At 36.4% G+C, this 14511-nt stretch overlaps 1 protein-coding gene across 5 annotated transcripts in view; it reads right to left on the bottom strand.

Annotated features, from left to right (window-relative positions):
- The window catches only part of GABPA (GA binding protein transcription factor subunit alpha), a 32477-nt gene that overhangs the window by 7153 nt on the left and 10813 nt on the right, over nucleotides 1-14511 (bottom strand). For all 5 annotated transcript variants that reach the window (XM_011225996.3, XM_002920061.4, XM_019800519.2 and 2 more), the window contains 4 exons: nucleotides 13092-13176; nucleotides 10650-10895; nucleotides 2874-3068; nucleotides 28-81 (listed from right to left, as the gene is read on the bottom strand). In XM_011225996.3, the coding sequence (XP_011224298.1) occupies nucleotides 28-81; nucleotides 2874-3068; nucleotides 10650-10895; nucleotides 13092-13176 (580 nt within the window). The remainder of the gene's footprint in view (nucleotides 1-27; nucleotides 82-2873; nucleotides 3069-10649; nucleotides 10896-13091; nucleotides 13177-14511) is intronic.

Raw genomic sequence — 14511 nt, forward strand, 5'->3', positions numbered from 1 at the left:
CCATACATTATGAGCATGAATACTCACGCTGATCAATTGTAACTATCTCATTCATCTGTTGTTCTTGGCTTGCCAACACATCTGAAGAACACACATAAAAATTTCTGTTTACATTTAAACCCAGAAATGCAAACTTAAGTTAGTAAAATTCAATTCAACTGACAAACCAAATACATTAAAAAGCAAAACATTAAACAAAACTTATTGGCATAATAACCTAAAAAATATCTGATAGTCACTTTGCAAGGAAAGATATTTTTAAGAGAAATAACAGATGGAGAGCACTAATTCTTATAATGTTAAGAAACGAAATGTTAGGAAAATGGAGTTACTTCTCACAATTTACAGTATAAAAGAGCAGTTCAGATTCAGAGCTGGGTAGTACCATAACATAAATATCCGTATCTATTCATCTGCATAAAACCATTTAAAACATGGAAATCTTCAAGATCAAGTCAAAGATGAGAATGTACACCACACTGAAAGATTGAATAAAAGCTTTGAATAAAACCATTTTAACTTTTTTTAAAGATTTTATTTATTTGAGAGAGAGGGAAAGACAGAGTAAGGGGAGAGGCAGAGGGAGAAACACTCTCAAGCAGACTCTGTATTGAGCAGAGAACCCCATGATCTCATAACCCTGAATCATGACCTGAGGTGAAATCAAGAGTCGGATGCTTAACTGACTGAGCCACCCAGGTGCCGCATAACTGCTTTACCTTTATAATGCTCCTTAAAGATAGCTAAATTTTCAATAAAATTATAGTGGTCCTAAAAGTCACAAGTGAATGAAATAATATAATGATGGCTACAAATATAGCTCTCAATATGAGAGTTACAATGTAAAAGGTCCTAATATAACCCCACAGAGATCCATTCTTTACTCATCTGTTGCTATCCCCTACTCAAATGCTATTCTTTATTTCTTTAACAAGAGTTCCTCTTTCCCAGTCTCTAATACTTCAGCCTATTTATTTGGTGCCCATCATAGATTGGATGCTTTTCTCTTCAAGCTATACCCACCAGCAAACTTCTGTGTACTGAGTGAGTCCCAGCATGGGCACTGAGAAACTAAAAAGAGGTCTAAACCATACCTGTTAGATGGGGGCTTTCTTTGGGGGTTTATATAATTATATGGGACTAGCCTCAGATCTTGGTTCTGATCTAAGCACTCACCTATTGGCTATGTGACTTTGGTAAATCAGGCAACCAACTTAAGCATTAATTACCTCTTGTTTAAATGAGATATCCCCACCTTCCACCTAATGAAGCCGTTTTAAGGATTAAAGGAAAATTTGAAAAAGCACAATGCTTGAAACATAGCTTAACTTTTCAGTGAACTGGAGATGTTACTGCTTCATCCTGATTCCTAGTTCTGAGCATTCTCCCCGTTTCAAGGAAATGAATAGATACACAAGACTCCTCTGCTCCCCATACTAGGAAAAGTCTCTGAATGAGCTTTAAAGATTGAGAAGCACTAGAACCAGAGACAACCCCAACAAAGCACTGCCATGGGGGAGAGGGCAAAACCCACCAATGTTAAACTGTAGTCTAAACACTGTCCTAATCTTGACAGTTTCTATGAGGATACATTTCAGTAAGCACGACTCACATATTAAAACCTGAAACAATTCAAAAGTTTTCCTTATTTATCTGAAAAGTTGTGTGGAGGAAAAAAAAAAAAAAAAAACCCTGTGAAATCAAGGGCAAAACTTCAACCAGAACATTTAACTTATTTACCTAATAAGAAAAACTGGAAATAAACCCTATCAATGTAACGAATGCAGTAAGACTTTCAGTGTCAACAGCCGCTTTTCCCCTCTAATACGTAAGAGATTCCATGAAGGAGAGAAACTACGATCAGTGAAGGAAAGCCTCTCTCTAGAGCTCATTTCTTATGCAGCAGCAGAGGATGCACTCCGGATGAAAACCCGAAGACTTCGAAGACCTGTGGAAAATTCCTCCAACCAAAGCTGTGCCCTTCCAGGGCATGTAGAGAACAAACCCTACCAGTTACCTTTTTATCCATAACCATTATAAAAACAAAATCAGAGTTTGTCCTACTCACACATTCTGAAAAGTATGTGGGCCTGGCTAGCATTTCTGGCCTGTAGAACAGTGTTAGGGAACAGGTTACTGCTACAATATTTGAACAGCTACTCACTGAAATGTAAGATGGATTAAAACTCAAACAAAATAATTTACATTTAATTGAGCTTTTTTGTTGGTCAGCCAAGTAGTTTCTAATTTCTGTATATAGTCACTTAATCATAATAATAATGTCTGTGGAACCAACATGGAAACACTTATAACCCGCAGACTTCAAAACAGAGGACTGCATACTTAACTTCTCCTTTCTCTCTTAAGGTCCCGCTCAATTAAAATAAATTTTAGAAGGTTTAATTCCATTAATGATGAAAAGAACAAGAGGGAAGAAATCTGTGGACAATCTTAAATTTCCAGAAGATGAAGAGTAAATGAAAGAACTGACTGATGAAACAGAAGTCAACGACCGGAGTTTATGAAGAGAGCTAAGTCAAAGGCACAGCATCTTAAGAGCTTGGATTCTGGTGTTCTTCAGTCTGGTTTTGGATCTTGGCTCTGCCATTTCCTAGCCCTGTACCCTTATGGGACTGGCTCTCTAAGCCAAGGTATCCTATCTAAAAAATAAGGAAAGTAATGATTTGTGGCATTAGTAGAGGGATTAAATGAGATAATACATTTAAAGCTTCCAGCACAGCCTTATACAATTAATAGGTGTTAATTATTATTGCTATTATCAACAATCATAATGAACAATGAAGACAAAGTTATGAAGAAATAAAGTGAAACTCAAGTTATAGTGCAAATAGATAATAATTCAAATTTCATACATTTTCGAAGAAGTTCCAGATGACTCCATAGAATTTCTCCCCGAGGCACTCGCTGAAAAAAATCTTCTTGGTTGAGACTGCATAATTCTCTTCCGGAAATGTTGAGTGTGGTCAGGTCTATATCTGTCATGCTGAATTCCTTCATTACCCAAACCACCCAATGCAGGACTTGGTCTGTGGACCACTGTATAGGATCTAAAGAGAAAAATATTACCATTAGCCATACTCCTATCTTAGATATTATATAAATTCAGTTAATTTGTCAATACACATATACATACACACATATATATGGAGAAAAGTCCAGACAGGTTTTTCCCCCAAGTAAGTGAAGTAAATAAACTCAAATGAAATAAAATGTTTTTAATACTGTATTTTCTCCTCAGCTCCTTTTCAATTTCTCAATCTAAATTTTTAATGAATTCACCTGGTTTTACATCAGTTAATCTGGAATTTTATCAAGAGAAACAATGTAAAATTCCTCTTCGATGGGTCAACTGAAAGAATAAAATATGGCATTACTCTGGAGAGAACAGAGTAAATTATCCAAATTTTAACATTACTTTGTAGCAGTGTATAATTTGGTGCACTGGGAAAAAAAAAAGAAAGAAAGAAAAAAGAAAACTATAAGGGGTTTCTGAGGAGCTAGACTTATTCTCCAAAATGTGCACAACATAATCTTTCCTCCCTTTGCTTCTTGTAAAAAGCTGGTGCTCCTATATTTATCCTTTAGCAGCACTTATAATACAACATTCAGACTGCATGTTTACTCAGCTCTCTTTCCCTGTAATACTTTAAGGTCTTAAATATAAGGATTGTGTCTTATAAACCACTGTATCTTCGGAGTTTACCACAATGCCTTATGCATAGCATAATTTGTTAAATCTATGAAAAGTAAATCCAAATAGTCATTTTCCTCATCATTTTTTTACTATCTAATTGAGTTCACAAATGAAAATGATGGCCAACATGTATAATATTTCATTGTTGTACCCCTGACACCTAATGGAGTATTCTACCCATTTAAGTTTAGTAAAAACTGGCTGAATTAATTTTGGTATAGGTATTTCTGCATGGACAAGATGATCTATCTAAACAGTATTGGTTACATGACCCCATTATTCAATTGGAATAAGTGGGGAAAAAACCTTTAGGTACTTATCAAGAGGCAAATTATTATAAAAGATGAATCAAACATAATACAGGATTGACAGCCACAAAACTGATTTTTTATTTGATCTTTTCACAAAGAGGTGAAGGGAGAAGGATTCTGAGAAGATGGCAGCAAAGTTTTTTCATTTCTCTGAACGCACACATTAAAAAACACCACTAAAAGCAAAAGACAGCAAAACCAAAAATCCATGTACATTTACAATAAAACCAGATGACAAGATATCCCCATGGAAGCCAAAATACACACAGGTGAAGACAAAGCAGTAACAGTCAGAAACCTTCATGGTATCAGCATCCATTCAGGAGAAAGCAAAGGGGGAAGCAAAGGGAAATCCGACCCACTTTTCATTCTGAGCACAGGAGAACCTGAACACAGCCAAGAAGTTTTCACTGAAAGCAAAACAGGCCAAGCTCCAAGAGTAGCTGAAATAGTTCTGCCCAATCCAACAAGAGCTGAGTACAAAGGTCCAAGGTAAGGTTTAAGGGGCTGGAGCAGTGCAGCACCTTTGGGTTTTTCAAACTGAGCCATGGATTACATCCAGGAGAGTGGAACACAGTGAGAAACTGGAGGGAATGGAATCTAAACTGAGTAGCACAGCAACACCAAAGAAAAAGAGGAGGTCCAGATAAAAATGGAGTAAGGGAACAGACAGGAACTGAGGAAGTAAGTGGCTATTTTTTTTTTTTTTTTAGGTTTTATTTAAGTAATCTCTATACCCAACGTGGGGCTTGAACTCACGACCCCAAGATCAAGAATCACATGCTCTTCTGACTGAGCCAGCCAGGTGCCTCTACTGGCTCTATTTTTTAATATTACTTGAAAGTAACAGGAAAGAGTTACAGAAAGTTAAAAAAGCTATCCTGAACCACACTTCCCTTTAAAAGTTCAAGTAACCTCATTTTACATAAACATGAACCAAAAAAAAGTGTCATGATCAAAAGACTTGGAGCAAATACAATCAGTCTGATTTGTTTTCTTAAATAGTTATCAGGACTTCTGGTGTAACATAACTAATTGTCTGTCCATATTCTCCCCACCTATTTCTCTAAGACCCTAGTGAAGTGATAGTAAAGGAATTTTTAAAAGAAGTAAACTTGAAAGAACGTGAGTGAAAATGACAAAAGGATGGGAGATTTTCAACTAATTTCTGAAGAAAGACAGCAGAAAGAAAATCAAGTGAAGTAGTAAAATACCTATCAAGGAGGATAGAGCAAGAAGTAAGTGTTTCCTGACTGTAGAACCCCTTACTGGCTCAGCTCGTGGGGGTTCCAGGTAGCAGGAGAGGTGTAAGTGGAAAATGAGGGGACTGATTTAAAGTGTATGGTGTGCTTTGACGCTCAGGGCCTCTTCATTCTCAGGAGCCAACTGAACAGAAGCATTCCCACACATGTCCATATCCCCACCCCACCCCCACCAGCCTCACATCCCCGGAACTTCTGAAACAGACATGTAACGGATACTGATCCCAGTAGTAAGTCTACAGACTGAAGGGTGAGACCCTCTGCACTTCCCCGTCCACTTCCAGAATGTAGCACTCACATACACATCGACCCTAAATCCTCACCCCAACCTTCTACTCCTGCCAGGTGTTTGGCCGATTCTCCAGGGAAGTTAAAGATACCCAGGAAAAAGATCTATATATACATACTGACACTTGGAAATCTTTACGAAATGACCAATACCCCATTTAATAAGTGTATGGTCAAGAAATCCCTTCCAGAGCTTCGAACTAATTAGTTTTAAAGTTATTCATCTTTAAGTAGCAACAGATGAGCAGAAACAGTCAGATATCTGAGAGACTCAAAACAAAGCATTAAACAAAAATAAACAGAAAAACAGAACCCAGAAGCAGAACCAATGCAATAACAAAATGGAAAAAAAAATTAAAAACCCCACTATAATCAACATACTCAGAGAAGAGAAAACATGATATACATAATGAGATCAGAATGCTAAAAGGAAAAACAAAAATAAAGAGCCCTTGTGAAGTGAAAGTAACAATCAGGATAGGTTGTTATATAAAGACAAGAAATTTGGCAGAAAGTTGTACAGATAGATACAGAAATGACAAACGGAAGAAAAAAGATACAGAGCATCAGTCCAGGAGATTCAACAGGAGTCTCAGAAAAAAGAAAAGAAAAACACAGAAGGTCTTTATCAAAATAATAACGCAGGAAAACTTCCCAGAACAGAAGGCTACACTTGTCTACATCAGCAGCTGTCCAATAGAAATATAATGCAGGCCACTAGTAATTTTAAAATATTCTCACAGCTACATTAAAAAAATGAATAGGTGAAATTCATTGTAATAATAATTTTATTTAATTTAATGTTTTCAAATGCTATTTCAACATGTTATCAACACAGGAAATTTAAAAGATTTTACATTCTTCTCTGTTTGTACCAGGTATCTGACACTCACAGCACAGCTCAGGTCAGACCAGTCACACGTGAAGTGCTCACGTGGGACTGGTGGCTACTGCACTAGGCAGTGTAGGGCTGTGCAATGCTTCCCCGTAATCCATAAACCTACAGCACATGACACAGATGCAGAATGCCACCAAACCAAGGTAAAGATAAGAGATAAAAAGAACATCCAACCAGTTTCCAGAAAGAAAAATAAAAAGGATATAAAAAGGAACTAGAATCAGAATGCCCCGTGAACATCTCACTATAATGAAACAGAACAGGACCATACAAATTTTGAGGAAAAATAATATTTCAACTTAATATTCTACACCCAAGCTATCAATCAGAGAGAGCAGAATAAAGACACTTTCAGGTATGAAAGTCTCCCCCACCAAAAAAAAAAAAACAAAAAACACCCCGTCAAACCAAAAACAAAAACAACTTTTATTTCCTAGGGGCCTTTCTAAGGAAACCTGTAAGGAGGAATGAGAGAATAATGAGTAAATGTGAGAATAAAACTAAGAAAAAGGAATAGAAGATCCTGGAAAACGGATCCAGCACCGTAGGAAAGTCAAGGATGTCTGAGGATGACTGTGGCAGATCTACAAAAGAACCAATCTAGAGATACTTGAGACTTTGGGAAAAATTATAGGCACAACACAGAGTGATGGAAATGGGAGAAAGTCAGTTTTGGTATATATAGAAATACACACAACTAAAAATTAAGTCAACTTGAAACTTCAGGAAAACCCGAAGTTGTAAAAATGCAGTCACAGTTATATGAAAAATTCTCAGAATACACACAAATAACTAATGACTTAAAAGTTACGGAAGAATACTCACAAAATGGGGAAAGATAAGGTTTTGTCTGCTTTGCAGGGGAAAGCCATGCAGGGAACTAAACCTCATCTACTGTAACAAGAAGTTAATAATGATTAAAAGTAGTAAAGCGGAAACTTGTTGCAAGTGGGGAGTAGGACTGAAGAAAGGAAAACTGTTTTTGTAAGACTTTTTTTTTTCTTTAAACCAGACTTGACAGATACACAATGAGAGCTTCCCCATGAGACTCAGGGAGAGCTATGGAACTGGAGAGCTAGCTATATAGAAATCAACTCTATCTGTAATACTTTATTTTTGTAAAATATAATATTTTAAAATGTGAATATCTGACAATTCTGGGAGCCAAAAAACATGAGTGTGTATCTTTTTTTTTTTATTATTCAAACAACTGGAAGAAAAAATAAAAATAAGCACAGCCATCTTTTCAGTATTCTTGTTTAACAAAGGACAAGAATGAATACTGACTTTAATTTTACTTTTAGTCAGTTTTAACATTTGCATTTGACCAGCTTTCTAACTNATTTTGAATTACTTGAGTTTTGGCTAATTTTTAAAAGTGAAAAAAAAAAAAAAAAAAAAAAAAAAATCAATCAGTCAATCAGCAGGAAAAAGAATCAGAGTCCTGGAAAAATATTAAAGTGAAGGGATTGTATATATATGAAGAGGTGGCTCTAAGCTCCTGTCATGATACAAAGTTGATATGTGGAAAATGAACTTTAGGAAACTGTCCAATGTGAATCAGTATTTCAAAGAGATTTAAAGCAGCTATGACCAGTTAACCATATTTCAATTTTGCAGAGAATTAAGCAATTTCAAAACGACTACCCTAAGGTACAGACACAGTAAACTGACAGTTTCCTAAGAAAACAGTAATCAAATTTCTAAAACTTTCCATTTGCTAACAATTTCATGACAAAAAAAAAAAAATCAGTGATTTTTAAAAAGTCTTCCTATACCTAAATCAACCTCAAGTGTTTTAAAAGAGCTTTACTCTAAGTAAATGATACCCCTGGTAGGTACTCTTGAGTTAGAGTTTATAATGTTGCTCTCTACAATTCATTATTACATACCACTCTCCATAAAAGATCCCACTACTGACGGGTTCTTGTTGAAAGTCTAGTGAACTACGTAAAATATTATTTCAAATGTTTTTATGCTCTCTTCTTCCTTCTCAGCATTTCCCCTCTCAGAGGTGACTTCGACCTCACTAACAATAAGGTCAACCATAACATCTATGCTGGCTTTTACAAGTCAAAAATAAATAACAACACTGTCAAGCACATATTGCAGGACGGCTCTATCTGATCCTCTGAACTGGACTTACCTTCTTAGGTTCCAATTAAAAGCCCCTCTCCTGGCTTCCTTCATCTATCCTTCTGCTCGTGCCACACAATTTTATGTACAAATACTCAGGTTACCAACAACTCATGAACCTTCAATAATATTTATCCCCCAACACTCTTCCCATTTGCCCCCCAAAGGTTAATATTGTTTTCTCCACTTCTACAATGTCTGTTTTTATCTATAATTCAGCTTAGTCTAACTCTACAGTTACTTCTTTCTAAATCTACCAATGAATCTCTGATCACCAAATTTAATAGATACTACTCAGCTGGCATTTTTTTTTTTACTTTTGTCAGCAATGTGGCCACTCTTGACCATCTAAAACTCTTTTTCAATTTCAGAGACACTAAATACAATTCTTATTTTCCTTCTATCTCTTCAGGTATTCCATGTCTCAATTTCTTTTCCTCAACCTGAAATGCCAACAAGGTCCAGCCTCTAACGTTGTGTTCCTTTCCATTTTCTCTCTCTCCGTCAGAGACTGTATACACTTGTTTAGCTTCGAAACAAACTCAACACAGAGAAGTCCCAGAAAACATCTTTATCTCCAGTCCAAATCTGGTGTACCTGAATATACTTTCTGGCTACCTTCAGTTGAAATATGTACTATCACTTCAAAATGAAGTACTACCAACACTTTCCCTCCAAAAATCTTTCCAATACCAGACTTCCCCACCGCCCCCACTTAAGCTCTGGAGGGCATGGCCTATCTTTCTTACGTGCCATTGAAAGTCCAGCTAATATTTAACATGATGCCTGGCATATGTAGTTCACTAAATATGTAATGAAGACGTAACCAGGTCTCATCAGTATGATCACTGCCCTAGTCACCCAAGCCTGAGAAGTTGCATCAGTACCTGTATCTCTCTCTCCTCTCTACCCTCACACAATCCATCAGTCAGCTGCTCAGCCCCATCACTGGTTTCATTCATCTCTTCCCACATAAATTATCAAGTCTAGGCTAACCTAGACATTATCACCTAGTTACAGCTCAACTATAACATGCTCCTGTTTTCCCTTCATTCAGTCTCTGCCTGCTCCAACGTATGTCGTGTACTACTGCGACATTCATCTCCCACAGTCATGTCCATCAATCAAAAGCAGTTCTATAATGCTAGAGAGTAACTCCACCAAATCTTCTCACTACTCCTGCATACTCACTTCTGTGTTCAACTTTTGCACATACATTTCCTGTCTGGACTGTCCTATGCCCAATAGTTTGTCTATAATAAACCTTTTACCAATGTGCCCCAGGCCACTGCAATCCCTTTGAGATTCTTTTCATTTTTTAAGATTTATTTATTTTACTGGGGGAGGGGCAGAGGGAGGAGGAGAGAAGCAGACTCCATGCTGAGGCGTGGAGACTGACTTGGGGCTCGATTCCAAGACCCTGAGATCATGACCTGAGTTGAGGTCAAAGGTTGGATGCTCAACTGACTGCTACCCAGGTGCCCCTGATTCCTTTGAGATCTTAAAAGCATATTCACTTTAAGTAAGTTACTGACAGCTTAAAACCATGCTAGCTTTTATGGTAATCATCTCTTTCCATTTACCTTCTTTCTTCAAATCCACTGTGAACACCCTAAAGAGAGATATAGATTTTTTAAATTTCTTTGTATTCTTAGCACCTGGGACAGTATTTGTCCAAAGGGTTAAAAAGAGATGCAGAAAATAAATGTTCTTCCTAAAAATTTTACACTTAAAATAGATTATAACTTACTCACCCTAGTGTCTTCTTTTTTTTTTTTTTTTTTAAAGATTTTATTTATTTATTTGACAGAGATAGAGACAGCCAGCGAGAGAGGGAACACAAGCAGGGGGAGTGGGAGACGAAGAAGCAGGCTCATATCAGAGGAGCCCGATGTGGGGCTCGATCCCAGAACGCCGGGATCACGCCCTGAGCCGAAGGCAGACGCTTAACCGCTGTGCCTCCCAGGCGCCCCACCCTAGTGTCTTCTATGTCAAGTTTATTTCTTACAGTTCTAACATGTATTTAAGTATTTTATTACCATAAGGTATCCCAAGGCGTTCTTGCTCTTTCCTATAACCTTCCAGAGCAGCAGCCCATCTTGTCACTTGTTCTGAGGTTTCATCTGAAATGGTTGTAATGTGTTTTGTGCCATCAAGAGTTATTACTTGAGCTTCCTCAACAAGATGTGCCTCTGCTTCAGCATGGTGGGCATCTGGATCGATAACTACTTCAACTGTTTCCGCAGGTTTAACAATTTCAAGGATGTTTAGCTTAGGTTCAATTCCTTAAGAGTGGAAAAAAAAGTAAATCTAAATGAAAACACAAAAGTCACTAAAAAATAAAATTTAGCTTTGTTTATATGTTCTCAAATGGTAGAGAAAATCCTCTTTTAGACACAAATACAACAATTCACTAGAACTCTGGTAGATTAGATAACAGTATTGCATTAATATTAATTTCCTGATTTTGATAATTATAATGTAGTCTTATAAAAGAATTCCTTGTTTTTAGAAAACACAAACACTGATGCATTTAGGGATATAAGGAAATCATGTCTGCAACTTAAACTGGGCAAAAAAGATAATGTGGGGATGCGTGGATGGAGAATAAAGCAAATGTAATAAAAGTTAACATCTGGAGAATCTGGGTGAAGGACATCCAGGAATTCTTTTACTACTCTTGCAACTTTTCTGTAAGTCTAAAAGGATATAAAAACACCACCACCACACACAGCTACCTATAAACATTTATTAGAAAAAAAGTACCAATATGGATTAGAAAATAAAAACTAGACTAAGGGACATATAAATAAGTAGCTACCCACCTGTAGAATTTTAAAAGTCCTTCTAAGCAAATTAAAATTATTTACTGACTGCTTTTCTTTTCAAAGGTCAAAGCACATGTTTTAAAAATGAATAGGCACTGAATTTGTCAAATTAATTTCAAAGTAACTTCTGATTTCCATTTTCAATTGAATGAAAAAAAAAACCCCAAATTCTTAAGATAGTCAAAATAAAATAAACTAGCCCTTTATAAAACCATTTCATATAATTCTGTTACAATGACAACCCTAAAGAACTATTATTATTACTTAACAGCTACTGTTTGGTCATTGGTTCTGTTATAATCTGCATCAAATTTAATCAGTGTATTTGAAAGATTAAAACTCAATCCTCCCTGAAAACCAACTCTATAAAAAATGTATTGCTATCATTCATTATATGGTATAAAGGTCAATCACTTTTCTCAAATATACATGAGAAAAGTAACTGTAACTTAAAAAAAAATTTTTTTTTAGATTTATTCCCTAATCCTCTACTCAAATTTCAAGTCAGCTCTTCCCAAATCCACTTACACTGAGAGGTGACTAGGCTTTTAAAGATAAAACGAAGAATTTCTTTCTTATTGCCAATGATAGTACCAGGGAAATTGTAAATCAGAAGGGGATAACTACCATTTTTATAGTTTGAGAAAACTATGATTTGTGAAATGCGATTGTAAGCAATATAATATGTTCAAACATTAAAATTAGTCTAAAACTCTGGTCAGAACTCCCAACAAGCCACATTTTTAAAAACTAAAATTCAACCTAGCAAAACTGGTTTCCTAATTTTCTAACTTTTGTACTTACACAAGAGTAGTAAAATACTGTGATGGATATGGCTGACTGAGTCACTCAACATCTTTTGCAAATTCCTCTCTCTCTCTCTCTGCTAAACTGTAGGGACTAGATTTCCTTGTGGTGAGGGTTCCAGTTGTAATTCTGGCTCTAGAATCACTGGCATAAGTCTTCTATCTGGAAATGAGTTAAGAAGGGACAAGTAGACACATGGAACCTATTTTTTGGCTAGTGTGGATCACTGTGAAGGGAGAGTGGTTCTAAGTTGACAACTATAATGGTGGCTTTCAGATCTGGCATTTTCCAGATCATGGCAGGGCAACAGCTTCCTTGGCAATCCAGTTCTGCAGTGGGGCTAAGGTGTTTTGAGAAAAGTCAACCAGAACCTGTTCTTCCAGCTCTACGATACAGTATATCCTTCCCTGAGAAAACTAGTTAGAATATGTTATACTTAATAAAAAAAAAAAAAAAAGAATATGTTATACTATCTGTTTCACCCTGACAGATATAATTAAGATTTTTTTTTTTTTTTTATTTGACAGAGCCAGCGAGAGAAGGAGCACAAGCAGGGGGAGTGGGAGAGGAAGAAGCAGCCTCTAGCGGAGGAACCTGATGTGGGGCTCGATCCTAGAACGCTGGGATCACGCCCTGAGCCGAAGGCAGATGCTTAATGACTGCGCCACCCAGGCGCCCCTCACCCTGACAGATATAATTAAACCAAAAGCATGAGTGTTTGGCTATTACATCACATTAAGTGATTTAGAGAACCACCTAAAACATCCCAAACTTGTAAAAAACTGAGTTCTCCCATACTTTAAAAAACATGAGCTAAACTTTTAAGTAACTATAAGAGTAGCTTACCTTGGTAAGAAATTACCTGTACACTAAGTTGTACAGTTCCATCTGTTTTTACTCCTTGGTCAAATAAACTTCGTTCTGGATCCAGCTAAATATGGGAAAATGATTAAGATTTGGCTTAGTCACCAGGTTTAATACAAATGGATGTACCAAACAGGACTTAATTACTGAGGCATACTAATGAAATTATAAGAACACATCTAATTATCCAAGATGTCATAGCTTGTAATTCTTTGCCAAAATTAAACATATTTTAACCACTGTGGTAGTAATTAAGGACAACATAAATTAACCAAATTTATTTGAAGTGATGATTTTCTCTAGCTCTGGAGTCTAGTTTAAGATTTTAAATAATGCCAAAGGCAACTGTTTATTCTATAAATATATTTTAAGCAGAAGATAATGCAATTTATCTGTCATGAATAAGCAAGGGTGTTTAAATAGTGGGGAGATTTATATAAATCCATTCATATAATTTTGCCATGTCCCCCTTATAACCAATGCCACACATTTAAGATCAAGGTTAACTCTAAATCTCTTGTAATGAAGTTAATAAATTTAAAGGACATATGACCTTATTACTTAACCTAGCTTTGACATCTTCAATCATAATTCTGTTATCTTTTCAATATTAGTGTTTTTATCCTCCACATCTCCCTTACAGTGAATGCATTTCACACAATGGCAACCTGATGACAAAAAGTAATCCTGACTTTCAGACACTGTCTGTCACTATTTTAAAAATAGACTTATATTGCAATTATCTTGAGTAATGTATGTATCTGTCTGCATTTCCTGCAGCTGGAGGTACAAAGCTTCCCCCCCCCATTCCTAAGATTTTAGTCAATACTGTACTCATGGTACAAACACATTTTCTAATATTGAAAATGTCATATAAAACCTGAAATCTTGTGATATGGGATTCAAGTGAACTCTCAGGTGGTCCTGAATATACCAGCTAGTTCACATACTCAAATTAGTACAACCCCGTTACTTTCCATCGGCTTTCAAGTCAGCATTCATCTGAAAATACAAAAGCATCACCACAAGCAGCAAGCATTCTGACTCCAAGTGCATGTGGTTAATTGACGCAAAGAAGAGAAGTTGCTAATCTCACATTCTTTTTGAGGAGAGGAAGGGAGACAGGGAGGACTGCAAAATGTTTTAGATCCTAGGCTAGCTTGGAATTCTGTGATCCAATAAGTATTCAACTAGTATTTGCTGAGAACTTAGATGCACTGCGTACTTCCCAAGTAATACTGTCATTTTGGGTAGATCAGGAATGCTAAGAAAAGCAACAAATGTTAGAGCTGAAAGGCAAGTAAGAGATCAAGTCCAGATATCCCTTCACTTTACACATGAGAAAATCAGGTGAAGCCCAGTGATGCTGAGTTGACTTTCTTAAAAGTCTGCCTCAAACAAT

This window comes from Ailuropoda melanoleuca, chromosome 1, assembly GCF_002007445.2.
Source record: "Ailuropoda melanoleuca isolate Jingjing chromosome 1, ASM200744v2, whole genome shotgun sequence".
NCBI lineage: Eukaryota > Metazoa > Chordata > Mammalia > Carnivora > Ursidae > Ailuropoda > Ailuropoda melanoleuca.